Raw genomic sequence first — 27,050 nt, forward strand, 5'->3', positions numbered from 1 at the left:
GCAGGGAGATGAGACAGAGCTGTTTAAGGACATATGGTGTCTACCAGAGTCCCCATTAAGGGCCATTTCATTTTCACCAGTCCTCAAGTCAGACTGCCTGGTGGTGTGATCATTGTGGCTTGGGGCAAAGTAATCATGAAAAAAGCAAAACAAAACAAAAAAACTTCAGGCCAGGTGTGGTGGCACAATGCCTGCAATCCCAGCACTCGGGAGGCAGAGGCAGGCAGATCAATGTGAGTTCAAGGCCAGCCCGGTTTACAGAGTGAGTCCAGGACAGCCAGGGCTATTACACAGAGAAATGCTGTCTTGAAAAACCAACCAGCCAACCAACCAACTAGCCAAACGAACTAACAACAATAACAACAACAAAAACAACTCCCCCCAAGCCCACTTTAATAGCTGCAGTACTTAACGAGAGTGGGCCTTGCACTTCTCCTGGGCAGCACAGTAGAGCTGACTCTAGTAGTGGGGTGTGGGAGAGCTGGCCCCACTACCTGTCTGCTGTTCAGTGGTGTTATCAAGGTAGAGATGCCCTCCCCTCCTGTTTGCCTTCGCCACTTAAGGCAGGCAGGAGCTGGCCCCGATGGGGTATTGAGAGCAGGAGAGCAGGCCCTGTACCTCACCTCGGCAGGACAGTAGAACTGGCCCTGGATGTGGGGGTTGTAGGTGAGCTTAGGAAAGCTGGCCCTGCCTCTTGTCTGCTGGGCGGTTGCCTTGGTGAGGGATACCCACTCTCCTCTCCTCCCTCGTTCCTCGCTGTCTATGGCAGGCGGGAGAGCTGGCCTTGAGGTCATGAGAGTGGGAGAGCTGGCTATGTTCCTCACCAGCTGCAATACTTGGGAGGGTGGGCTTTGCACCTTCCCTGGACAGCAGGGTGGAGCTGGCCCTGGTTGTGGGGTTGCCAGGGAGCTGGCCCCGGGTTTGAGAGTGGGAAAGCTGCTGGGTGGGCTGACCATCTCAGACACCACTCAGGCTCAGACCCAGGGTTTTGAGTTGACCCACGCCAACATCTACCCCATCTATGAACTACTGGAATGCATGAAGGGGCCAGTCCTGCAGATCCAAAACAACAGGGTATCTGAGAGGAGTCTTGGTGAGGATCCAGTATTGACAGTGTAGCAGAAGCCTTGTAACAGACCTATGACTCATTGCAGTGAAGGAAGTGTGGACAAAGGGTGTATACTGTGGAACACACTGTGACACACTGCAGCTTCCATGATGAGATTTTTTTTTCTCTGTTGAGGGAGGAGGTAGCAAAGGGTGGAGGCTGAGCATGAGGGGAGGGGGAGATGAATGGAATTGGGGTGCATGATGTGAAATTCACAAAGAACCAACAAAAAATTTAAAAAGAGAAAGGAAAACACACACACACACACAAAGGGCATAGCCTTAAATAACAACACAGAATACTTAAAAAAAATATGGTTAACATGAACATTACTTAGCATCTAACATTAGTAAATGTCTACATATTACCATATTTTGAACCCATTATGTGTAGTAGATCTTTTCTCATGTCATAAGAATCTGATCACACCCCCCACTCCCTAACACCCCCCCCGTACCCCCCTCCCCCGTTTCGTAGCTTTTCCTTCCCATGATCTCCAGCATCTCCCTGTTAAGCACCGGTCCTACTCCCAGTATCTCAGCATCTGGCATGAATGCAGTCAGCAGGTACTTAGGACATTCTGGTACCTGCCCAGGTACTGGTCCAGGGAACAGAGGTAGAGCCACAAACGCCAGCAACTCCTAAGCTAACTGTGTGGAAGAATGGATTTGTTTAAGTAACTTATGTGCAGGGCCGTACTTTCGGAGAGCAGACAGTGAGCGAATGGCATACAATTAGACTGGGTTTAGTGATGCCCGGCCTGCTTATTGGCTCAGTAAGCCTTTTAGCCTTGGCCCAGTAACTCAGTTCTTTAGGTCGTGTGCCTCCAGATTGATTATCAGGCCGCGTTGGGGACGAGCTGGCTGTCTTTGTCTGAGTCTTTCACTGTGGCCTTGAACTTGCTGTTTTCGTGCCTCAGCCTCCCTCGTGTGGGGACTATAGGCTGCCCCACCATGCAGTGCAGGTCTTGGATTCTCCCGTTCAGTCTGCGTTGCCTTCATTCTCCAGAGCCTCCAGGCTCCGGGTGGCTGAGAAACTGTCTCCTTTGGGTCTGTGATGCCTGACGCAGGAGACCATGTGATCTACTTGGTTATTCCTGTTCGCAGATCTGTAGTGTGTAGCCTGGTAGGGGCTTTGGATGGGCCTTATCCCGTAGGGCTTGGGAGTCTCAGGGTCTGGCCTTGTCCTCTCCTGTCACCCCGTGGAGGAGGATGGACAATTGGTGTGGGATAAGGGCACCTAGCTTGCTTTTTTTTTACTCACTCAGCTTTCAAAAATACCAAAGCTAGCATATGGCAAAGTATATTTTAAAAAAATCATAAAATTGGGAGGATTTAGGAATATCAAGTGGAAGCATTTAATATCAAGCATCTTGAAATAACATGTAAATCAGAACAAATTCATTGTCTTCCTAGTCCCGGGAAGTGTTTTACCCACTGTAAACAAAGGCTGGTTGCCGACTGCCGCCATCAGCCCTGCAGAGAGGGGGGGGGAAACTGGTCCTCAGCTCGCAACACAGCTTTCCCCTGCTCCCTTCCAGCAGATGGCCCAAGTGATGTTTCACCCTCCCCCTTTCATATTTAGGAGATTATCGAACGCTTCTGGAACAGAAAGTAGTACTTTGGCATTTGTTTTCATAAAGACTTTTGGAAGCTCCCAGCGTATCTTGACAGAAAGTGGGCTTCTTCTGAAGTGAGACGGTAAAGCAATGCTCCTGTCGGCCGATCCTCAGGAGGCTGCACGAGCTGCATCTCGACATATGCCATGGCATTTGAGGGAAATCACATAATCAATCTCTTAACGCTCCCGGAACTCAGGAAGCAGGGGAAGTACTTTCTGTAGAGCCCCCAGCTGGAGTTAGCTGCCCAGCTCTTTAGTCTGGGCAGCTTAACTCTTCAGTGCCCCAGGTCTCCTACCTACAAAACCGGGGCAATTGTATTTTCTCTGTGATCTGGGTCGGGTCAGAAAGCCTATGGCTGCTCAGTGAGCGGCAGGACACGGAGACGGAGATGCAGACAGGAGTACTGGTCACACTTCCGTTGTGGTACCAACAAGCCGGCATTGTAAGCTTTGCGACTGCTTTGAGATGACTCTCAGCTCAGTTTGCTTGTTCCTCTCTCTCTCTCTCTCTCTCTCTCTCTCTCTCTCTCTCTCTCTCTCTCTCTCTCTGTGAATTTCAAGCGAGTATTCTAGGCTTGGTGTTTTAGGGCTTGATGTGCTTACAATGAAAGGCATGCGTGGGATGTGGTCGGGAGCACTACCATCTAAACCTGTGTTGATGACTTTGTGCTTTTAGGTATACCAAGCTTGGCTACGCAGGCAACACTGAGCCACAGTTCATTATTCCGTCATGTAAGTAAAGCTCCTCTTTGGGTCCTAAAGGTGTTTTAAAGCATCCCGGTTCTGTGTGTGAAGCTGTTTTTTAATGTTCTCAGTGTCTTTCTTCTCTTAGGCCACTGATCTACTTCCCGGGAAGGGCTGCCTGTGTTGAGTGTTGCTCGGGGAGGTGGCTGTGACCGGATCCTCCTTAGTGGCACGCATGTCCTTCATTCCTTCGATTCCTTCCTCTGTCCTTGGCTTTTTAGTTCCACCTCGGGAGGCTGCCAGGGGCCTTTCATTGTGATCTAAGTGTCCCAACTGCCTGGAACAGTCGCTTTGGTCCTTTAAGGCTGATCGCAGGCAGCTCTGCTGGCCTGGCTGAGTGTCTGCACATGGCACCAATCACTGTTGACTCTTTTTTAATTCTTCTTCCTTTTTTTTTTTTTTTTTGTGGAAGTGAGCGGTCTTCTGTCTGCATCCACCACTTAGAAATATCCTGTTTTGTTTAACTTTTCATCAGCAAAGGGTGATGTGCTTAGGTGTCTCCACTGGGCCTAAGCTCATCCTACCTGCTCCTTACTGCCTGTGGAAGCCTCTCTGAGGGCTGGTTGGGCTTAAGAAGCAGAATTCCCTGGCTTGAATCCCACAGACAGTTTACCTAAGGGAGAGGAGGATGAAGCCAGCACCAAAGGAAAGCCTGGCTTCCTGGATGTCACTGCTGAGTTCCTAGGACCCAGCTTGGATGTCACGGGAGGCCAGCTTGGTTAGAATGTGTTCAGCTCAAGGCCAAAGCCTTTTCATGGTTAGGGTGAGCATCAGATCACTAGATAGTGCACCCCAGATTTTTTGAGGAGACTGAAGCCACAAGCTCTAGTTCGTGCTTGCTGGATAGTCTTTCTTGGGGTGTGTAGATGCCACACACAGGGTATTCCAGGTGATGGATATTATTGGTTGGCTGTGTCCACATTTTAAATTCATAAAGTGGAGTGTTTGTCTGGTAAGGCTACCTACTATGTAACAGACAAGGGGACTTATTCAACAGACCCATAACACAGTTCTGGAAGCCCAGAGTCCAAGTTCCAGTGCTGCCATGGTTGGTGTCTGGTGGAACGTCTTTCTCTGGGCTTACAGAGGGGCTGTCTTTTTTCCTGTTGTGGCTTCATGTCACTTCTTCTCTATGTGAGTATGTGTCTGTGTGAGAACTGGTATCCGTTCTTACCAGGTCACCCCTCTAATTACATTAGGTGCCTGCCTTTGTGACCTTTCAGAATTCACTTATGTTCATAAAAGTCCTGTCTCCAAATACAGTCATAAGTGCAGCTGGGCTTCCGTCCGTGGAGGCATGGTTAGGTCCGTGACCTCCAACATCTGTAGGACCATCAGCCACTGTGAGTTTTATTAAGATGAATGGTCATTCCATGTTGAGCGGACAAGTTGGGCTTTCTGGTTTTTTTGGAACAGAGATTATTAGATTTTTTAACCTTGATTAAGTTCTTCAGCTAAAAAGAACTGACCATGCCCCCTTTGCGTTGCTATGCTGCCATCTAAATCTCCGCAGCACTCAAGTGGCCACACCACTTAACCTGTCATCGCTCGTGGAGGTTAACCGAAGGCTGTTATTAGCAGGATTTTCTGTCAAAGGACAAGTGAGTGCTCAGATTGGGGCTGCTGGGACCTTAGAGGTGGAAAAAGCTAGAAGAGAATAAAAATGTCAAAGGACAGGGAGTAATAGGATGGTAATATTTTTTAAAAAACTTACTTGTTTAAAATGTTACTTATTTATTTTTATGTGTATGGGTGTTTTGCCAGTACATATGTGTGTGCACCATGTGTGTGCAGTGCTCGGATCCTCTGTGACTTGAGTTACACATGGTTTTGAGCTACAGTGTGGGTGCAGGGAGTTGAACCTAGGTTCTCTGGAAGAGGGCACATGCTCTTAACTAGTGAGCCATCTGTTTGTCCTTATAATTTTGTTTTGTAATTTATGTACGCCTGTGGTGCGTGTGCGTGTGCATGTGGGCTTGTGCACTTGTGAGTATAGATGCCTGCACAGTCCGGAAGAGGACATCAGTTCCCTTGGGGGTGGAGCTGGAGGCAGTTCTGAGCCACTTGAGATGGGTGCTGGGAGGTGCATGCAAGTTCGCTGCAAGAGCAGTTTGTGCTCTAAGTATTGAGCCATCTCCTTGCGGGGGGGGGGGGGGGCAAGAATGGTGATTTTGTTGGCGGAAACTCTCACAGGAGAACCTTGCTGGAAGCACAGTTGAATATGTTAGGGCAGACAGAGGAGTGTTGCGGTAGGTGCAGGGCGTTGGTTACCCTGGATGATAGAGCTACTGTGTGTCTGGGTGCTGAAAGTGGAACTGTTTTTCTGTCAGCAGGGGGTCTCATCAAGTAGCTTCAGGAGAGGGCGATCCAGAGCTCAGCAGGAGAGCCTGCCTGGTGTACGGCAGACCAGTAGTGTCCCATAGTACAGGAGGGAGAGGGGGAGGAGAAGTGGGATGGGGAGTGGAGAGAGAGCCGGAGGGGGGAGAGGAGGATGGGCAAGTGGAAGAAAAGAGAGGCAGGGCGGGGGAGGGGGGGGGCCGGGGGGGAGGGTGTGTGTTGAGCACTGGAGCAAGACTGTGATCCCAAGAGGCGGAAGTCCACATGTGGATGTGGAGAAATGGAAGCTGGTGGAAGCTCCGTGCAGCCTGGCAGGAGATGGGGCTGAAGTTTGGAGAAAAAGCCATGCGATAAAGACTGGATTGTCTTCCTAGGGTACACACTGAGAATGTTTAGAGTCCGGGCCTTCCCTCAGGGCCTGGGTACTGGGACTGGATTGGCGGTACATCTGCCCAGGCTCTGCTTGTGTCTGTTGCAGAGTCTATGTAGACTTGGCCTCATTGTTTGGAGGAAGTTTATTCATTTTTAATATATGTTTGTTTTGAGGTTGGTGGAGACTCTTGGGAGCTGCTGCAGGGTTTAGGCTGAGGAGAGCGTGGTGACCGCGGCAGGATGGTGGAACAGGGAGTGGCAGCAGAGAGCGAGTTTCCTGTGGTCATTGCATGCTGGGAAAGCTGCCAGCTCATGGCTAGGTGAGAGCTTGACTGCAGATGGGGTACTGAGGTAGTGGGTTTGTTGTTGTTCTTCTTTTTCCCTGAGATAGACCTTACTATATGTAGCCCTGGATGGCCTGGAACTCTCTATGTAGACCAAGGTGGCCTCAAACTCACATAGGTCTACCTGACTGCTGAGCTTAAAGGTGTGTGTATAGCCTTAAAAGTTTAGTTTGGGTAATAATTTACAAAAGGAAATCTAGGCAAGACTCCTGGACCCTCTACCCACAATAAGCACACTAATATCCCATCCTCATATCACCCATGTGCTACAGAAGGGAGTGCTGGCCAGTGCTGGCCTGCATGTGACAGGGGCCCTGAGAGATGTGCGTACACCTGCTGTGAGATCAGTGGGGGAGCCCCAGATGACAGCTGTCTGTGACCTGCACCTTACAGGCTGAGTCTCAGCCCCTTCCCTCTCTTGCCTTGCTCCCTTCCTCTGGTGGCTAGTTTCTGTCTGGATTTTTAATCTTTTTTTCAGCTTTACATCCTAGACACAGAGGTCCACTGTTCTGTGAATTTTCAAAAACTGATTTTCTGCAAAGTTTCAGCATTCCCTTAAGAAACTTTCTTCAGTGTTGTTTTTTAGTATCTACCACTGCTGCAGGTCTAAGGCTGCAGTCTAAATGTGGATGTACAACTTAGTTTCCTTTTGTTTACCTCAGCCTCCCTGTGTTGGGATGACACACACAGGCCATTATGTCCAGCTAACTTTTTAAAAACTTGAATATTTTCCAATTATACAGAACAGTGCAGCAATCATCTCCTTAAGCATGTGGACCATTTTCCTGAGAAGGGCTCTGAGATGCTCTGGTTGCATGGCTGCTATGCAACAGTGTAGCGATCATCTCCTTAAGCACCTGGACCATTTCCCTGAGAAGGGCTCTGAGATGCTCTGGTTGCATGGCAGCTGTGCAACAGTGTAGTGAACATCTCCTTAAGCACAGGAACCATTTCCCTGAAATGGATTCTGAGATGCTCTGGTTGCATGGCAACTGTACAACAGTGTAGCGAGTATCTTCTTAAGCACAGGGACCACTTCCCTGAGATGGGCCCTGAGATGCTCTGGTTGCATGGCAGCTGTGCAACTGTCACGCATTAGTCCAGTGTTGACCTCAGCCAACTGGCAGCTCGAGAGAGGGTCTGCTTTCCCTTGAGTTCAATGAATGTAAACTATATTGCTTTTAGGATTTTTTTCTCTCTAATTAGTGGTAAAGCCAAGTATGATTTATTACCTGTCGATGTCTTTGTCCATTTTTAAAATTGCATTTTTGATCATTTTGGGTGTCATAGGGACACTAGGTATTATGTACTGACTTGTGACAGGTAGTGTCCCTGTTTTGTGACTATTTGTTTATTTTATGATTTTGTGTAAACCTAGTGTGTACTAAACACTGAGCTACATTCCTAGCACACTGTGACATTTTTAAAGTGATTTTTTTTGACATCTAGAAATTTAAATTTTTGATAGAGTCAAAAATTTCAATGTTGTTCAGCTTGTAATGTTTCTATTTTTAAAAGCTCATTCCCATTCCAAAGAACGCATAAGGAATTTTGTATTTTTGAGTTGTTTTGAATATGTATGAAAGATAGCTAGCTGATTTTATTTTCCAAGTACAAGCCAGTTGCCCCAGCACCAGTGATTGAAAAGTACATTCAGATTTTATATTCCTTTTCTGTCACATGGAAGTAACATTTATGCTCAGAAATAGTTTTCTTGAGACAAGATTTTATCATGTATCTCAGAACTTTTAATCTTCTCATGTCAGCCTCCAGAGTGCTAGGATTACAGACATGTGCCACCATGCTTGCCCTATGCTAGGATTACAGACATGTGCCACCATGCTTGCCTTATGCTAGGATTACAGGTGTGTGCCACCATGCTTGCCCTATGCTAGGATTACAGACATGTGCCACCAAGCTTGCCCTATGCTAGGATTACAGGTGTGTGCCACCATGCTTGCCCTATGCTAGGATTACAGGTGTGTGCCACCATGCTTTGATGTGTTTATCTGTCTTTGCTCCACATATGCACTTTGACCCCCATTGTCGTTCTCTTGTGGGCTTGATTTTTCATTTTTTTGAATGCTGTGGCTCTTCCTTTATACTTTAAATTTATAATCAGTTAATTATAAAAATAATGAGGTCTTGATTTGAGATACTCTTTTTTTTTCATTCTAAATTGCTTTATTTGGTTTCTTTTTTTTTTTTTTTAATTTATTCTTGTTACGTCTCAATGGTTATCCCATCCCTTGTATCCTCCCATTCTTCCCTCCCTCCCATTTTCCCCTTATTCCCCTCCCCTATGACTGTTCCTGAGGGGGATTACCTCCCCCTGTATATGCACATAGGGTATCAAGTCTCTTCTTGGTAACCTGCTGTCCTTCCTCTGAGTGCTACCAGGTCTTCCCCTCCAGAGGACATGGTCAAATGTGAGGCACCAGAGTACGTGACAAAGTCATATCCCACTCTCCACTCAACTGTGGAGAATGTTCTGTCCATTGGCTAGATCTGGGTAGGGGTTTAAAGTTTACCGCCTGTATTGTCCTTGGCTGGTGCCTTAGTTTGAGCGGGACCCCTGGGCCCAAATCTGCCTATCATAATGTTCTACTTGTAGGTTTCTAGAACCCTCTGGATCCTTCTACTTTGTTATTCTCCCATGGTTCTCTCATCCAGAGTTGAGATACTCTTTTATAGACTAATTTAAAGTTTGTATATTTCATTTGATACTCATGGATAAGAATTTAATATTCAGTTCTTGTTCATATATATATATATATATATATATAGTATAGATGTTTCATTGTTTGTTCATATCTTGTGGATTTTTCAGTAATGTTTTATAATGTTCTTTAAACTCTTCTGCATGCTTTTTGGTAGATTTACTTACAGGGATTTTTATGCTTTATTGTGTGTGAATTTATTTTTAAAATTAAGTGTTCTAATTAGTTATTGCTGGCCATGTAAGGACACTCTGGGCCTAGAGCAGCTGAGAGCTCATGCTGTTCTTTCCGGGGTCTGCGTTGAGTTCCCAGTACTGAAGTCAGGCAGCTCACAACCGCCTGTAAGTCCAGCATCGGGGAATCTTACACCCTCTTCTGGACCACGTGGGCATCTGCATTCACACATGCACGCATACAGACACAGACACACTCATAATTGAAAACAAAATAAAACAAATCATAAGAATAACGTTCTTGAGATTTGTAAGTTGTCTTTGCACCCAGCAACATTTGTTTTGCTTGGTAGTCTGAAGATAGTCTCCTCTGAGGGGCTCCCCCACCCCCACCCCCACCCCTCCCTCCGTGTGTGTGTGTGTGTGTGTGTGTGTGTGTGTGTGTGTGTTATATGTGAACGCCTGTGTGTGGAGGCTAGAGGTTGATGTTGACTGTCTCTGTTCACTGCTCTCCACCTTAATTTTTGACACAGGGCATCTCTCTTAGAGCTCGTCAGCTCTGTTAGGCCGGCTAGCCAGCCAGTGCACTCCTGATCTTGCCCTTCTCAGCAGTGGGCTTCTGGATCGAAGTCTCTGCTTGGCCTTTACATGGGGGCTGGGGGAGCAAACTCAGCATCTCCCAGCCCCATCTGCAGGCAGGCCATTGTATTGCCTGCAAGGAACAGTTGTTTGGCTTCTAATTCTAGTCTTAATTGTGCTTTCTTATTGTGGCTGTTTTTATTTGTTTGTTCTTTTGGAGCATTTATTTATTTATTGTGCGTGGGATGCACGTGCCACAGTGGGCATGTGGAAGTAGAGGACGGCTTACAGGAGCCAGTTCTCCGCTTCTACCCAGTGGGACCCTGTAGGCTTAGGTTTTTCAAAACCTACTCTATTTATGGTTCTTAAATGCTTCTACCCTCCTTTTAATCCACTGACCAGAGGTAGGAGAGAAAAGAGCTTAATAGAAAAAGGGGGTTATGGACGTGTTTAGAGGCACTTCCTTGGGCTGGGCGTGGTGGCGCACACCTTTAATCCCAGCACTCGGGATGCAGAAGCAGAGGCAGTCAGATCACTGTGAGTTTAAGGTTAGCCTGGTCTACAAGGAAAGTTCCAGGACAGCCAGGGCTATTACACAGAGACACCCTGTCTTATAAACTCCCTCTCCCGCCACAAAGAAATGCTTCCTTGGGTTCCCTGGAGCGACTCAACTCCAGTCTTTGCTGTCAGCATACCAGCAGCTCAGGCTAATAGCAAACACCAAACAGCAACACGAATCTATAGCGGTGGCACAGTCCAGCAGAAAAAACAAGGCTCTGCCAGATGAGCACAAGTCAGTGGAAGCGGCCAGAGTCAGCCGGGCGTACCACAAGAAGGTCTTTGGTGCATTTCTCTGTACAAAGCGAAGATCAGCGAAGACCGCTGAAGACCGACAAAGCGTTGCATGGCATAGCATGCAAACGAGTCATCTCACTGTCTGTGGGGTTCTATTTAAATTCTTTCTAAACATCGTGGGCCCTCTCATGTGTCTGTTCTCAGCAAAGCATCATATGCCTTCTCACAAGACAGCGTCCAGAAAAACATCACATGACACAACTGAGTTTTTAAAGAAGCTAGAAACTTCCACTTCAGGACCCAAGGGTCAAACTCAGGTCATCAGGCTTGGCGACAGGCAACCTTTACTCCCCCAGGCCATCCTGCTGGTCTTTGGGGGCCATTGTGTTGGCTAAAACTTCTATTAAAACAGTAATTAGACTAGGGACTAGCAGGTCTTACTGACTTTAAAGAGAGTACAGTTTTAGTATTTCATTAGTGGTTCCATATAGGCTTACATGGCCATGCTATTTCAAGTTTCAAGAATGTTCTAAGAGCCGTGCCTAGTGACACAGGCCTGTAACCAGCACAGGAGAGAGAAAGGCTGGAAGATCAGGAGTGTTTGTTTTCTTTGTGCTCATGGTATTCACATTTTTATTTCCTGAACAAAACACTTAAGGCAATGATTTTAAATAATAAAACATGACCCAGACACTTAATTTTTTTCTAAAGACAGTGTAGTATTATAAAGGTGGCCTCCTTCAGTTCTGCCGGGATGCTTTGCCATTTACAGTGTTTCTTACTATTTTATCTTTACTCCAAACTTGCCAAACAGAGACTTAACTCTCTGCATACTTGAAGCTCACTTTAAGGAAATACTTCATGGCTACATAAAACACACACAGAGAGAACACGTTTCTAGTATTTACAGAGCACAGCAAGTCTGTACGGACATTTGGATTTTGTTTCTTTGTCCATACTGAGAGCCACAAAAAAGCTAAATAAGTCAGCAAGATTTCACTTCAGCAGTGCAAAGGGTGGCACCTGAGGAACTCCACCAAACAAACTGAGGAGTTACACACATGCTCAGCCAAACTCAGCTCCTGGAAGCACGACTCAAAATAATAAACACATAGTGGGTCATAACTACACTGGTTTTTACTGTGCAACATTCTTCCGGGGACAGTATTACCCATTTCACAGAAAAAAGTGTGTGTGTGTGTGTAGGGGGTACGTGCATCCAAGTCTTTGCTCATAAAGAAAATGCCTTTCAAACAAATTCATTATAAGTTAAGAAAGAACAGGGGAGAAAGAGAGGAGGATAGTGCAGTTTGGCTTAGAAAAATTTTAAGTATGGTGTATATTTATAGTTCATACACATCTATGGATATATTGTAATTTAGACTGTGTATATATAGTCATTAGAAAAATGGACTAGCCAGTAGAATGAAAAGTGTTTTCTATAAATAGAAAGTTATTGAGTTTAAGATTATTATTATTATTATTATTATTATTATTATTATTAGTTTTTTTGAGATAGGGTTTCTCTATGTTATCTTGGCTCTCCTGGTCTGGCTTTGTAAATCAGACTGGCCTTGAACTCACAGCAATCTGCCTGCCTCTGCCTCCCAAGTAATGGGATTAAAAATACCACCATGCCCAGCTAAGTTTAAGGATACTTTAAGTTACATAGTGAGTTCAAAGCCAGCCTGGGGACATCATATTTATTGCCTTAAACAAAAACTAAAAAGAAAAATAACAAACTAGAAGCAAAGAACGGATCTGGGAGCTGGGCAGGATGACCCAGGACTGTATCCCTAGCCTTTAAGGGGCTGAGGCAGAAGGATGGAAAGCTTGGGACCAGCCTGGACCACATAGCAGGAAGAGCTTGTCTCAAAAGCCAAAGCCAAACCAACCAGACACTAAAATACTATTCTGTTCCAGGGAACCAACTTTGATACAACGTGTGTGCTCAGTTCTTTGTTTGAGACTCTCCCAAAGAGTGTTATGATCTTGTTCTAGGCCCTTGTTTGGCAATTTAATATCTGTGCTGTCTCCATCTTATCTGGCAATTGTCTTTTTTAAGTTGATGTTTCTGATTCTTGTTATGGTACGAGTTTACTTTTAAAAAGTTAAATCCAGAAATTCAGTTTATTATGCTATGAGATTCCTTATCTTATTTTAAAAAGGGAATACCTCTTTGTTTCTGGCAGTTTGGGGTCAAAATGCAAGCCTTCCACGTGGCCATTTTGGGTACCTAGTTGGAAAGGGTCTCTGTGTAAGGGTGAGTGGGGAGGGTCTCAGGGCTCTGTAGCTTGCTGGAGTAGCTGGGTGACTTAGGTTAGAGCCTCACCACTACCCCAAGCTCGGTGCGTCTTTATTGCTTTGCTTGCATTCCATTGCCTGCCATATACTGTTAAAAGAAGCATCATCTCTCTCCCCTACCTCCTTTCTCTTTCCTTCCTCTCTACCCCACCCCCCTACTTTCCTCCCTACCACACAAACTTAACTCTGTTATGACCTGGCCTTCAGCCTAGAGTTAGTTTTCTAGGCTGGATAAGATTTACTTTATTGTCATTTAAATGTCTGTTTGTCTGTCTTTATTTTAATTAATTTTTATTTTTATTTTGGTGGGGATATGGCTTTCCTTTTTCTTTTGGTTCATGTTGTGTCCTCAGATTCTTGCCAGACTTGAGTGATGCCATGCATTGGAGGATCTTTTTTCCTTCACCATCTCACAGTCTGTTATATTGGCTTGACAGTTTAATGTGAAATTTATACATAATTAAGTTTGTTCTTGCCAGAGGATAAAACATCTCTATTTCTTTTTTTTTTTTTGAGAAAAATATTTCATGTGTGTGGGTATCTTGCTTGCATGAATGTCTGTGTACCACATTCATTTCTTGGCCACAGAAGTCAGAAGCAGGTGCTAGATTTCCCTGGGACTGTAGTTACACGTGGCTGTGAGCCACCTTATGGGTGCTGGGAATAAAACCCAGGTTCTCTGCAAGAGCAACAAGTACCCTTAACCACTGAGCCATCTCTCCAGGCCATTCTTGTATCCTTTCTTTTCACCATTACTTCATGATGCTCTTATGAGGAAATATAAAAAATAAAAAGACATCCAATTTACTGTTTTTCTTTTTTTCTCGAGACTGGGTTTCTCTGTGTAGCCTTTGCTGTCCTGGACTCACTTTGTAGACCAGGCTGGCCTCGAACTCACAGAGATCCACCTGCCTTTGCCTCCCCAAATTCTTGGATTAAAGGTGTGCACCACCATGCCTAGCTTCCAGCTCACTCTTAAAATGTTCTTTAATTCTGTCTCTGTAATAACTTGAAGGTGTCAGAAGATCTAGTTAGCAATAATTTATGTGTATACTTACATGTTTTGGAATAATGTTTTGTATTTACTTATTTATTATTACTATTTATTATTATTATTATTATTATTATTATTATTATTATTATTATTATTATTATTGTGTGTGTGTGTGTGTGTGTGTGTATGTGTGTATACTTGCACCATGCTGTGCACAGAGGTCAGAGGACAACTTGCTGGTGTCAGTTTCTCTTTCCACCACATTGGTCCTGCAGCCTGAGCTCATGCCATCAGGCTTGGTGGCATGTGCCTTCACCACTGAGCCATCTTGTCATCCCTGGAATAACTTTACAGATACATTTACAGCAAAGCTGGTACCTTACAACTTGAGAGAGGTCTATAGCTGGACTCATTGTAAGTGTCCCACTGCGGAAGTAATTGGGCGTCCAGCCTGCAGCCTATGGGACGCACAGGGCTCCCTGCAGTGTAGGATGATGAGGCTGACACACACTTACAGACTCACTTAGCTCAGCTGGCTGGGTCCATAGCTGAGCTTTGTAGAGGACAGCTTTGCGTAGCAGTGCCATAGGCTTCAACCTGCTAGGGTAAATGAATTTGAGACTAACAGGCTAGAATGCTTCAGCTTCCACAAACATTGGAATTTTGCTCTGTTATCTTCCCTTCCACCTCTATAGCTGAAAAGCTTAGTAGAAAAAACAAAACAAAACAAAACAGCAGCCACTGTGGTCCTGCTGCCCAGGGTTAGCTGCCCCCTGCTTTGGCTGACCACCTCAGGCCTGTAAGTTACCCACATGGAGCTGCTGCCTGGGGTTCTGAAAGGCCACTTAGAAGCTCTGTGTAAGGCTTTGGTAGAGTTTGGCCAACTCTGATGTCAGATGGGTTAGGACCCCACCTGAGCTTTGTTGCTCTCACAATTTGTTCTACAGAGGATCCTTCAACTTGCACCTTTATTCACTCTTGCCACACCCTTAGAGGGACTTTTAAAAGCTGACTTCTTGGACGAATCCGTTGTCACAGTGTTCCAAGGTTTCTCCCTAGAGTGGTCCCAGCCTGCTGCCTCTTAAGTGTTCGGGCACATTTTCAGTGTGGCGTTCAGTGTGGTTAGTGGTGGTTAATGTTATTCCCTGGTACGGCTGTGGCCCTGTTGCGTGTCTGTCCATGTGCATTTGCAGTCCTGCATCCCTGCATAGGAGGTGGTGTCCCCTCTCATGGGGAGAGCACTTCCTGCAGGGCAGCTGGCTGGCAAGTACTCAGCTTCGTGTGCAAAGGGGACTCCGGTGTTGTGAGGTTGCCACACTACTGGGCTGGCCAGGTCCTGTTAGAAAGATCATGTACGTGCCTTCCCTTTTGAAATGCACACAGAATTCTCATGGTGGAACTCTGAGGAACTTCAGTTGACACTCCTGTTCATTTGCAGTGGTGACGGTGACTTTACCAAACATACATCAAACCCCTTAGGAGGTTCTGTTGGCGTAGTTACAGAATTAGACTTATGTTAGAGTGAGTTGACATAGTGTGAACATTTTCCAAATTCACAATCGGTATTTCAGTAGAGTAGGATGTTAACATGACACACATTTTCACTGGTGGCAGCTGCTTAGGAGCAAAGCCTGGCTCTGTCTCTTGGAATCGGCACAGCCTTGACTCTTGAGAAAGGAGTTACCTGCTCCTGGGAGGACTGTGACCCTGCACACACAGAGGAGCAGCATGGTGCTCTGTGACCTTGCGTGCTTCTTATTTTAGTGATTTGCACATCCCTGCCCTTAGAGAAGTAGAAGACTTATTTATACTCTCTGACTTGGAGGTGTCCCCAGTCTTGTTGGTGCACTGGGTAGCATTCTTAGTGAAAAATGCATTCTTGCACGTCTGAGGGGCCAGTGGGCACTGAGAGCATGCCCACACTTGCCAGGCAGTCAGGGGCGGTTTCCAAGGAAGGGATGCATTCCATAGAGACCTGATGAGGAGGAGTTGAAGGAAGCTCCAATTGGGACCAAGGGTTAAGAGTGTTAATGCAAATAGAGTCTTTGTGAAGTGTTTCACAGTTTATTGGATGTTAAATTCTGGAGTGAAACTTATATGATTATTCATTACTAAGTATAGTTGCAAATACATACTGTTAAGCTCTTCTGTGATATGGTTGTTTGAATGTTGTATTTCTCGTTTTGCAACGGATGCCAGCCCATAACCTTGTAGTTTTTCATTTTAATTGGAAGTCACAGTTACCCCTCTCTATAATTAGACTATATATCTAAAATCTATTTGATGTCATTTTATTAAAATGACTTAAGAGCATATACACATTATTTTTCACCTTCCCTTCCTCCTCTTCTGTGTTATATAGAAGTTGGTCCCCCTCCCCCGAGCTGTATTTACAGTCAGCATGTATGTGGTGGGTGTATGGGTCCACAACATCACCTGATTTCTTAAGGGGGTTCCTCCAGGCGAGGCTGCTTAATAACAAGGCTTCTGAGCCAGCATTAAAAAGTTCCCTTGCATTGCACTGAGATGATGCTGGAAAAGAGTTGTTTGTTCCTCTGTCACTTCATGTGCTCCTCTTGTCTCTCCTGTGAGCGTCCTAGCCCCAGATGCAACCTTAGCAGTCCCCATTTACTTGACTTGTCCAAACATACAGCTCGTGTTAACCGTTCCTGACAGTTAAGGTAACACGTGGAGAGTGACGGCGTCTTTGTGAAAGAAAACCGTTTTCTTTCCCTTCAGGTATCGCCATCAGAGAATCTGCAAAAGTGGTTGATCAAGCCCAAAGGAGGGTGTTGAGAGGCGTTGATGACCTTGACTTTTTCATAGGGGATGAAGCCATCGATAAACCCACCTACGCCACCAAGGTAAAGCTGTGCCAGGCAGTGAGTATGCTTGTGTAAGTGCAGAGCCAGGGCCAGAACCTGGAGTGTCCCAGGCAAACCATAGGCCACCTGGGAATTGGACCTGTGAGTTGCAGAATGTGGCTTCCTTCTTATGCTTGGGTGGAGGTGTTAGTTGAATAGAGGGGGCTGTTTTGTGAAGAGGAGGAGTTTTGAGGAGGAGAAGCAAGTGAGTTAACACAGCACTGAGTTGCACAGTAGCCAGCGGTGCCAGCAAGATCTGCCCTTCTTGGGGCATTGCAGGCTGACTAACACACTGCTCAGCTTGGGAAACCTGCAGACTGAGTAAGTACGAGGAAACACTGATGTGAAAGCGGGCACGTCTTTTAAAAAATAATTTAAGTCACTTCTTAAACTTAGCACACAGGGTGGTGGATTGCACTATGACATTTTCATACGCACGTGACAGCTTATTTATTCTTATTCACCCCCACTTCCTCTGATGACCTCATTACCTGCCCACTCCTGCTGCTTCCTTCTCTTCCTCCAAATGTTCCCTCTCATGACACATGTAGTCCATTAGTCTCCTTTCTTTCCTCCTTCTTTAAGATCACACTTCCTCCCCACTCATGGTACGCCTTTTGCTTTCATTCATATCACACACACACACACACACACACACACACACACACACACACACACACAGAGAGAGAGAGAGAGAGAGAGAGAGAGAGAGAAAGTTAAATCTAGGTTCCATATACAGAGAAACCATGTAGGATTTGACTCTTATAATCTCCATTTGCATCCATTTCCCTGAAATTGTCATGATTTCAGTTCTGTTAATGGCTAAATGAAATTCTATTGTGTATATATACTACATGTAAGAAGAATCCCTCCATCTGCTGATAGACACCTAACATGGTCCCATTTCTTAGCTACTGTGGGTACACAGCGTCACCACGGACATGCATATATCTCCGTGATTTAGGGACTGGAGACCTTCAGGTACATACCCGTGTGTTACATATGTAGTAGTTCTGTCTTTAGTTCTTGTTAGGAACCCTCACACTGCCTTCTATAATAGTTGCATGGGTTTACAGTGGGACTGTATAGTAGTTCCTGTATCTGCGCTTGCTCCCCAGCTAAGCAAGTCTTCCGTAGGAAACAAAAGGGCCAGAGGGAGTTGCCTGGCCGATGGGTTCTGTCTGCCCGCTGCCCCCCAGGTAGTTCCATGTGCTTAGAGGTGAGGTGGTAAACACAGCAAATAGCTAGGTCCTTGTCCTGCCAGGAGGCCTTTATTCTGTTGGGCCGCAGCCTCCTCTGCACTCATGTGCTGAAGCTGTTGTTTGTGTCCTTTTTGCTCCAGTGGCCCATACGACATGGCATCGTGGAAGACTGGGATCTTATGGAAAGGTTCATGGAACAAGTGGTCTTTAAGTATCTTCGTGCTGAACCTGAGGACCATTATTTTTTAATGGTGAGTAGTTGGAGCCAAGGGGGAATATAGTCCTGCGACTTCCAAATTACTTAGATTTTTCTTTAAAGCACAAAATCCTTCTGAAGATGTTGGCATGAATCCGGCTGCTTTAGGGACAAATATCAGAAAGCTCAACCAAAACATCCAGAATCTAAAAGGCTTATCACCTGCAGAGCAGAAGGCCAGCCTGGCTGCCCTGGGCTGTCCACTTCAGCAGCGTGGAGGTGGACCTGTCTTTTAGTAATGTGTCTTCAACTGGCTCTTTGGTGCCCCGGGATGCCTGTCCAACTTTGTGTGCTGCCTCCTCAGAGCCTTCATGCATTTCTGCTCAGTAGTAGAGGGGGAGGCCTCTCCTGTAACTAGGAGCCAGTCTTGGGAACCTTGCCAGGGGTTTGCCCTGTATGCCTGAGCTCTCTGTGGGTCTCTTAGCCCAGGAGGAGGTTAAGTACTGTGACCTCCAGCACAAGGTCCAGAGAAGGAGGCATGAGTGGGAGACTGTCGTGCCCTCCAGTGCCCTGGAGAAGTAACTGGGTGCTGAGACTGTTACTCCATTATAGCAGAGAAACCTCAGCCAGGATGTCATTTTTTTTCCCAGTGTTTGGATCTTACTGTAAGAGGAAACTGAGCTGAGTTATGACCTTTGATTATGGTACTTAAGTATCGCCTCAGGGACAACAGCATAGAGAAACGAGACCAAGTACCTCTTGGGATCTGCGAGGTCTAGCTGTCCTGTTCAACAAAAGGCCTCCTTCCATGGAATAGTCTTCTGACATTAAAAGTATTTTAATATATGACACGCTTGCTTCATAAATAGCAACTTATACAACATAAGCTGCATATTACAACTTACGTGAATTAGCTTTGGATTTCTCTATGCAAGTATGTTGTCAGATGGCTCCATTCCTGATTATAAGTCTCTCTAATGTTTTTATTACATGTGTTCTTTAGAATCGTCTGGTTTAGAAGGTGGTAACTACCAGGCCGATAGTTATGGAGTCTATATATTTAATGTCTATCAAGGAGAATGTTTGAAGGTGCTCTGACCTCTCCCTCGGGTGTATTTTTAAATTCGGAGCATCAAGTGTGTGACTTCTGTGCTTTACAGGCCTCAGTGCCCCCTCTCCCCAACACACACAGTGGTCGTATTAAATAAACGAAGCCAGGAAACTGACAGTGTGTGAGCTCCTTTGTCTGTGTGGCCAAAACATGTCTCAGATACCACATGCCAGGGCTGGCACTTTCCCTGCTCTGGCTATCGCTGACTACCTGTTGGGTAGGGTTTTAGGGCCAGGTATTGTGCCCAGCTGCTTCTTTCTGCCTGCTTCAGCTTCCTGTGCCAGGACCTCTGCCTCTGCCTAGTGGGCATCTAATCTAAGGCCTGTGGAGCAAGTTAAGGGACGTATTTCCTGAAAACAACAACAGCAGAAGCAGCAGCAGCAGCAACAACAACAGCAATAACAACCCCCGACCCCTTACCCCCCCAAAAACCAGAAAGCCATCTCCCCATCTCTCTCTCCCCTTTCTCTCACATTTACACCTTTTCTTGGTTTATCTGGTATATATATATGTGTGTGTGTGTGTAAAATAATCATTTGCCAGGAGAAATAGGTGATAGTGCTTTTGTGAACCTAAAAAAGCCCATTTGCTAAAAATGGGCACTTAGGATAAATTTTCAAAAATATTCAAATTTATTTATTATTATAATATAAAATATTAAAAAAATATTGTGTTGCACATATCACACTTTGGATTCTGTAAGTCAGTTTGTTAGCACAATAACAAACTGAGGGAATTTCCTGTTTCATTCATGTGTATGTTATTTTTTTGAGGGGTTCTCTTTTTGAGACAGGGGTTTCTCTGTGTAGCCCTGGCTGTCCTGGTCTCGATTTGTAGATCAGGCTAGCCTTGAAGTCACAGAGATCTGCCTGCCTCTGCCTCCCCGAGTGCTGGGATTACAGGCATGTGCCATCTCACCTAGCCAGGTGTGTGTTCTTATGTGTAGGGGTGTGTGTGTGTGTGTGTGTGTGTGTGTGTGTGTGTGTGTGTGTGTGTATACTGTATATGTGTGGGTGCCCACAGAGGCCAGAAGAGGGTCTTGAATCCCTTGGAGCTAGGGCTATAGGCATTATGAGCTGCCAGACGAGTGTGCTGGGAACCAAACGTTGGTCCTCTGTAAGATCTTAACTGCTAAGAACTTTCTAGCCCCTCTTCCTCATTTTTATAGTTAAAAAAATCACACTTATGTATCGTGTGTGTGAGAGTATGTGTGTGTAGGTCAGGGAACAGCTTACTGGAGTTGGTTCTCTTTTTCTACTGTGTAGATCCTAAAATCACAGTGTTTTAGTCTTTGTGGCAAGTACTGAGCCATTTTGCTGGCTCTCCACCTTTTTTTTTTTTTTTTTTTTTGAGACAGGGTCAGCCTGTCTTTCCATTCTGGCTGTATGGCTATCCAGCAAGCCTCGTAGATCTTTCTGTCCAGACTTTATGTGAGTGCCTGCTTTTCCCCTCATTTTGATACAGGGTCTAAAGTTGCTAAGGTTGGGCTTGAATTCTCTGAAACCTTGTCAGGCCTTAAAACTGTGATCCTCCTGCTGAGGCAGGAGGATCAGCCTCACAAGCAGCTAGGATCACAGTCATGTGCAACTGGCCTGGTCACAGTGGTCTTGAGTGGAAATCAAGTTGTAACCTCAGAAGAGCTCTTTCAGACATTGTGAATACAACTCACACAAGAACAAGCAGGACCAGCAGTAGTGAGACACCATAGTGACCTTAAGGAACTAACTAGTGTGACTAAAGGGCTCATGAGATGGAGCAGGAAGAAGGGCGATGTGGGACCGTGGTGTGGTGGTGTGAGGCGAGCTGTGTGAGCAGGCTGGTGATTTGGAGAGTGGAGAGGCCAGTATGCTAGGCTTTGACTCTGTGCATATGCTTGTGCAGCCATGGGTATTGTTTTCTAGGTGTTAGCCGTGTGTGTGTGTGTGTGTGTGTGTGTGTGTGTGTGTGTGTGTGTGTGTGTGTGAGAGAGAGAGAGAGAGAGAGAGAGAGTGACACCTTCTCTTAGTGCTCTGAAACTTACCAAGTAGCCCAGGCTTGACCATCAAGCTCAAGGGATCCACCCACCTGTCTCCATGTTCCCAGTTCTAGGATTACAGACACATGCCACCACACCTGCTTCTTCTTCTTCTTCTTCTTCTTCTTCTTCTTCTTCTTCTTCTTCTTCTTCTTCTTCTTCTTGTTCTTGTTCTTGTTCTTCTTCTTCTTCTTCTTCTTCTTCTTCTTCTTCTTCTTCTTCTTCCTCTTCCTCTTTCTTCTTCTTCTTCCTCTTCCTCCTCCTTCTATTAGGTTTTTCGTTAGCAAACTAAGAAATGGATGTTGACTATGCTAGTTTCCCATCTATGTCACGACCTGGAATTCCTTGAATTGTTAATGGTCTTAGGCAGGGTCTCCATTGCTGTGATGAAACACCATGACCAAAAAGCAAGTTGGAGAGGAAAGGGTTTAGTCGGCTTCCACTTCCACAGCACTGTTCATCATTAAAGGAAGTCAGGGCAGGCACTCACACAGGGCAGGAACCTGGAGGCAGGAGCTGATGCAGAGGCCATGGAGGGTGCTGCTTACTGGCTTCCTCAGCATGGCTTGCTCAGCCTGCTTTCTTTTCTTTCTTAAATTTTAAAAAATTCTTCCCTCATACATTACACCCTGTCTGCAGTTTCCCATCCCTTTCCTCCCTCCCTTCTCCCAGTCTTTTCCTCTCTTTTCTCTCCCCCAGATTCATCCCCCCACCTCCTCCTCTCAGAAAAGAGCAGACATCCCAGGGACATCAACCAAACATGGCATCACAAACTACTATAATCCCAGGCACATCCCATTACATCAAGGCTGGGAGAGGCAATCCAGTAGGGGGAGAAGGGACCCACAAGTAGGCAAGAGTCAGTGACAGTCCCTCCTCCCCTTTCCCTGTCACTGTTCGAATTTCCACAAGAACACCAAACCGCTTAGCCATAATATACGCAAGGACCTAGGCCAGAGCCGTACAGGCTCCCTGATCTCTGAGAAGCCCTCATGAGTCCCTGTCAGTGAGTTTTGTAAACTGTGTGTTCCTGGTGTGTCCCTGACCCCTCTGGTTCTTCCCCCTAATGCTCAGCTGTGGGACTCTGCATCTGCTCCCATCAGATGGAGTCCAGATGGACGCTGGATGAAGTCTCTCTGTTCTCTTTGATGACAATTCTGCTAGGTTCTGACCCCCAGAGCACTCTGCAGGCATGACAAACTATAGGTTGAAGGTTTTGTGGCTGGGTTGGTGTCCCAGTCCCTCCGCTTGAAGGCCTTGCTGGCTACAGAAGCTGGCTCACTTTCTTAGAGAACCCAGGGCAGCAATAGGCAGGTCCCCCCTCCCTCACGGAGGTTCCCTCCTTTCCGATAATCCTAGCTTGTGTCAAGTTGACATAAAACTAGACAGCACCTTGATGGTGGTTTAGGCAAACCCCGCCCACCCCCATCCCCACCCCCCACCGCCCAGTTCAGTGGCCACTATCCAGCACAGAGATGGGCTGAATGGGGCCACTCAGGCTGTGCTGCTCCACCTGCCTCCAAGTTCAAGTTGTCATCTCCTCTCCTGCTCTTTTCATTGAGAGTGTACACACACACACACACACACACACACACACACACACACACACACACTTGTTTGTTTTTGTTTTTTGAGACAAGGTTTCTCTGTGTAGCAACCCTGGACACGCTTTGTAGACCAGGTTGGCCTTGAATTCACAGAGATCCGCCTGCCTCTGCCTCCCAGAGTGCTGGGATCACAGGCATGTGCCACCACTCTCAGCTCAAGTGTTTATATTTTAAAAATTATTTCATGGGCAGTTGAGGTGGCTCAGTAGTAGTAGTAGAAAAGTACATTCTGTGCAAGCTTGATGACCTGAGTTCGGTTCCCCGAACCCACAGTGAGATATCGATGATCCCCAAAAGTGATCCTCTGACCTCCACTGGTGTGTGTGACACTTGTGTGCCTGTGCTCATGTGCACATATATACCAATAATAATAAACACTTCTTTACTGCAGTTATGGAGGAGTTTGAGGGTAGACCTGATTCTAGGTACGTGTGTTCAGTTTTCTAATTCATGCAGAAATACAGGTTATTTTTCACAATCCTCATTAGTTGCTCATTTTATAGCAGCCCCAGCTGATAGTTTTACTATCACTGTGACTTATAATCCCATGTAATTTGCTCTCATGTGATGTTCTAATCATATGCTTCAATATTAAGACAATAAGAAAACTTTGATCTTGTGGAATGGTTGGGGGATGTTTTATTTGTACCTTTGGTGATGGACACGGAAGACGTGGAAGGCCAAGCAGGACATGGGCTGTGAGGATGTAGCCTTAGGGATACTGACTTCATCCCAGAGCCAAGAGAACCTGACTACATAGCAAATATCTCCTGAAGCAGAAGTAGAGAGTTTAATCCTTCAAAGATGGTCAGTTGTGACTGGTAGTCAGCGAGAGGAGTCTAAAGTAGTAGCTCAAACAAGTCAGGGCTTTTAATCTTCTTGATAAAAGCAGCCTGTGGCAGGCAGTTGCTGCTGGGCATGGCAACTCTCTGGTGCCACGGGGGATCTCTCTTCTCTACTGTGTTGGCTGTTCGGCTTCCCTGGTAAGGATGCTGACGATTCCAAGGTTGGTTACTGTAGCTTCAGGCATATCCTTATTCTGAAGGAAGTGAAGGGTGAAAGGGGCCTAATATTTGGTATCAGCTTTTCATCTCTTTGGCCTGCTTAGTCATCCTCGCCCACAAGGAAGTCTGGAACATGCTTTTTGTCTGGGCCCGTTGCCCTTTGCAATACCAACCAGTGACCTATGAGTAGCGACCACACGGTGCTGGTAAGTACAACTCATAGTACCTGTGAGCGTGAGGCAATTCACAGGTCTGCAGCAGCGGCTCCAGCTGGCTCCTGCCTTCTGCTGCGTTCTCTTCATCTTGAGAGTCGCACGTCTGGGGTGGATAGGCTAGGAGCGCCCCGGCCATGCTGAGTCGGCTCCAGCTCTGTGGTGGGTTCGCTTCTGTCAGTGCTTGTTCTGTGGCTAAGGGGCTTGCATTGCTATGTGAGGGGGTCTGTGTGGGCCTGGCCCAGAGCCGCACCCAGGTGTGTAAGCTTCTGCCCTTGTTACTGTAGAGACGAAGGGAGGCATCGGCGTTTGGAAGTGATGTCTGTGCCTTTCTCAGTCCCATCACATGAACGCAGCGATTGTTAACGCTTTAGTAGATTTTTCACTTAGTCTTTTAACCCATGGTTTTATGCTTCATATGCAGAATTGTGCTCCATTTTCTTGCGTGTGTATTTATTCGGTTTTGCCTTTGTGTGCGTGAGCACTATATGTGTGCTCATGTGGAGGTCAGAAGACAACCTGGGGGAGTCAGGTCCCTCTTTCTTCCGTGTGGGACCTGGGGATCGAACTCAAGGTTATCAGGCTTGGTGGCAAGCACCTTCATACGCTGAGCCATCTTGGTGGCCCTTGCTCCATTTTATTTTCAGTTTCTATATTAGTTACTTTTCTGTTGCTGTGATAAACCACTGTGACCAAAGGCAACTTGATGAAGAGACTTTGTCTTAAGGTTCCAAAGAGTCTATGGTGGCTGGGGCTGGGGGCGGAGGGTGCCATGGCAGCAAGTGCCAGGCACAGTGACAGCTGCAGGAAGCGGAGAAGTCACATCTTTAGTTACACAGACACCAAGCAGAGAGGGCGAACAGGAAGTTAAGGTGAGGCTAAAAAATCACAAGTCCCCTCCCAGTGACTTATTTCCTTCAGCAGGGCCACATCTCCTAAAAGCCAGAAGCATCACCTGTGGGGTCCAAGTGGTCAAACACATGAGCCTATGGGAGACATTTCTCACATTCGAACCACCAGCTCCTGTGGTCACTGTCATAACGGCTCTATGATTGTGCATCCTGCAGCCGGTTCCTATCTGTTTTGTTCTCCTTCTGTATTCAGACATTGACTTCTGCTTCTGCTTTTTACAAAACAGTATAATCCTTGTGGATACAGGTATACAGGCCGTGTGTTTGCTTGCTTGTTTGTTTGAGACAGGGCCTCACTATATAGCTCTGGCTCACCTGGAACTCCCTGTGTAGACCAGGCTGCCCTCAAATTTAAATCTACCTCTGCTCCTGAGTGCTGGGATAAAAGGCGTGTGTCACTGTGCACAGCTCTATGGACCATTTTATTCTATGTACAGGGCATTCTTTTCTTAATAATTAAACCTTTTTAATTGAAATATACCTTTTCCCTCTCTCTCCTCCTCCCCCCAATCCCTCTTGTGCTCTCTTGCTCCAATCCTTGCACTATACCTCTCCTTTGCTCTCAAATTCATTACTTCATCATCATTACTGTTATATTACATGTATAAACACAGATATGTAAATGTAACCTTCTGAGTCCATCTGGTGCTGCTCGTAAGCACGTGATTTTAGGGCACGCCATGCGGGATTGTACAGCCACTTAGGGGACTCATCCTGGGGACAGCTGATTCGTTCTCCGTCCGCAGTGGTTAGTGCAGTGGTTAGTGCAGAGGTTAGTTGCCTGTGCAGGGTGGGGCCTCGTGAGACTTTGCCCTTCTGCAGCTGCACGCGTATCGGGGGTTTCAGTTTCGCTTAGGCAGCCACACTGTTTCAGGATCGTGGCTGAAAAGATTTCCTGTCATTTCTAGGAGCTTGTTTTGCAATTCCAAGGCCGACTTCCTGCCCCTGGGCTCTTAGAGCCGTCCTATCTCCTCCTCTTCCACATTCCCTGAACCTTAGGTTGCAGGTGTGTTTAATTGCAGCAGGCACCTCGTGACCTGTTATCTGTTGTGTTTTGACCAGCTCTGGTTTTCTGTCATGGTCTCTGTCTCCTGCACAGGGCAAGCTTCTGATGATAGAGGGATGATGTCTTAGTCAGGGTTTCTATCACTGTGACAAAACACCAGGACCAAAAAGCAAGTTGGGGAGGAAAGTGTTTATTCAGCTTACACTTCCATATCACAGTCCATCACTGAGGGAACTCAGGACAGGAACTCACACAGGGAAGGAACCTGGAGGCAGGAACTGATGCAGAGGCCATGGAAGGGTGCAGCTTACTTGCTTGCTCCCCAAGGCTTGCTCGGCCTGCTTCTTAAAGAATCCAGGACGACCAGCCCAGGGATGGCACCACCCACCATGGCTGGACCCTCCCCCATCTATAACTAACATAGAAAATGCCCTACAGCTGGGTGTTTTGAAGGCTACTTCTCAATTAAGGTTCGTTCCCCTCAGATACCTCTAGTTTGTGTATCAAACTGACATAAGACATAAGACAAATAGATATAAGCCAGCACAGATGAGATTGATGCTTACCTATGAGTATAAGAAAAGTATTTAGACTGCAGTTGGGGGTTATTCTGGTCTAGTAAAGTGGCATTAGGAGGTTCTCCTTTAAGACCCATGACCTCTCTAGCCCCAGCAGGCTGACTAGGTGTTCAGGACCAGGCTGTTGAGAAGGCCTTAGGCCCAATGAGAGAGCTGTTGGTTACCAACAAGGCGGAGTCCCACTGGTTAGGACTGTCTTGCAGGGTTTGTCACTGTTGCAGTTCATGGGTGCACTCTGAATTGTTAGCCACCTTA

The 27,050-nt window shown here is 46.2% G+C and overlaps 1 protein-coding gene across 4 annotated transcripts in view; it reads left to right on the top strand.

Moving 5' to 3' along the window:
* The window catches only part of ACTR3B (actin related protein 3B), a 94,354-nt gene that overhangs the window by 27,244 nt on the left and 40,060 nt on the right, over nt 1–27,050 (top strand). For 2 of the 4 annotated variants that reach the window (XM_084784981.1, XM_084784980.1), the window contains exons 2-4: nt 3,405–3,460; nt 16,830–16,954; nt 18,297–18,407. In XM_084784981.1, the coding sequence (XP_084641107.1) occupies nt 3,405–3,460; nt 16,830–16,954; nt 18,297–18,407 (292 nt within the window). Of the gene's footprint in view, nt 1–3,152; nt 3,172–3,404; nt 3,461–16,829; nt 16,955–18,296; nt 18,408–27,050 lie in introns of those variants that run through there. The other 2 variants (XM_084784982.1, XM_084784983.1) reach the window with 2 other exon arrangements.

Source organism: Acomys minous (genome assembly GCF_964271855.1).
Source record: "Acomys minous genome assembly, chromosome: 6".
NCBI lineage: Eukaryota > Metazoa > Chordata > Mammalia > Rodentia > Muridae > Acomys > Acomys minous.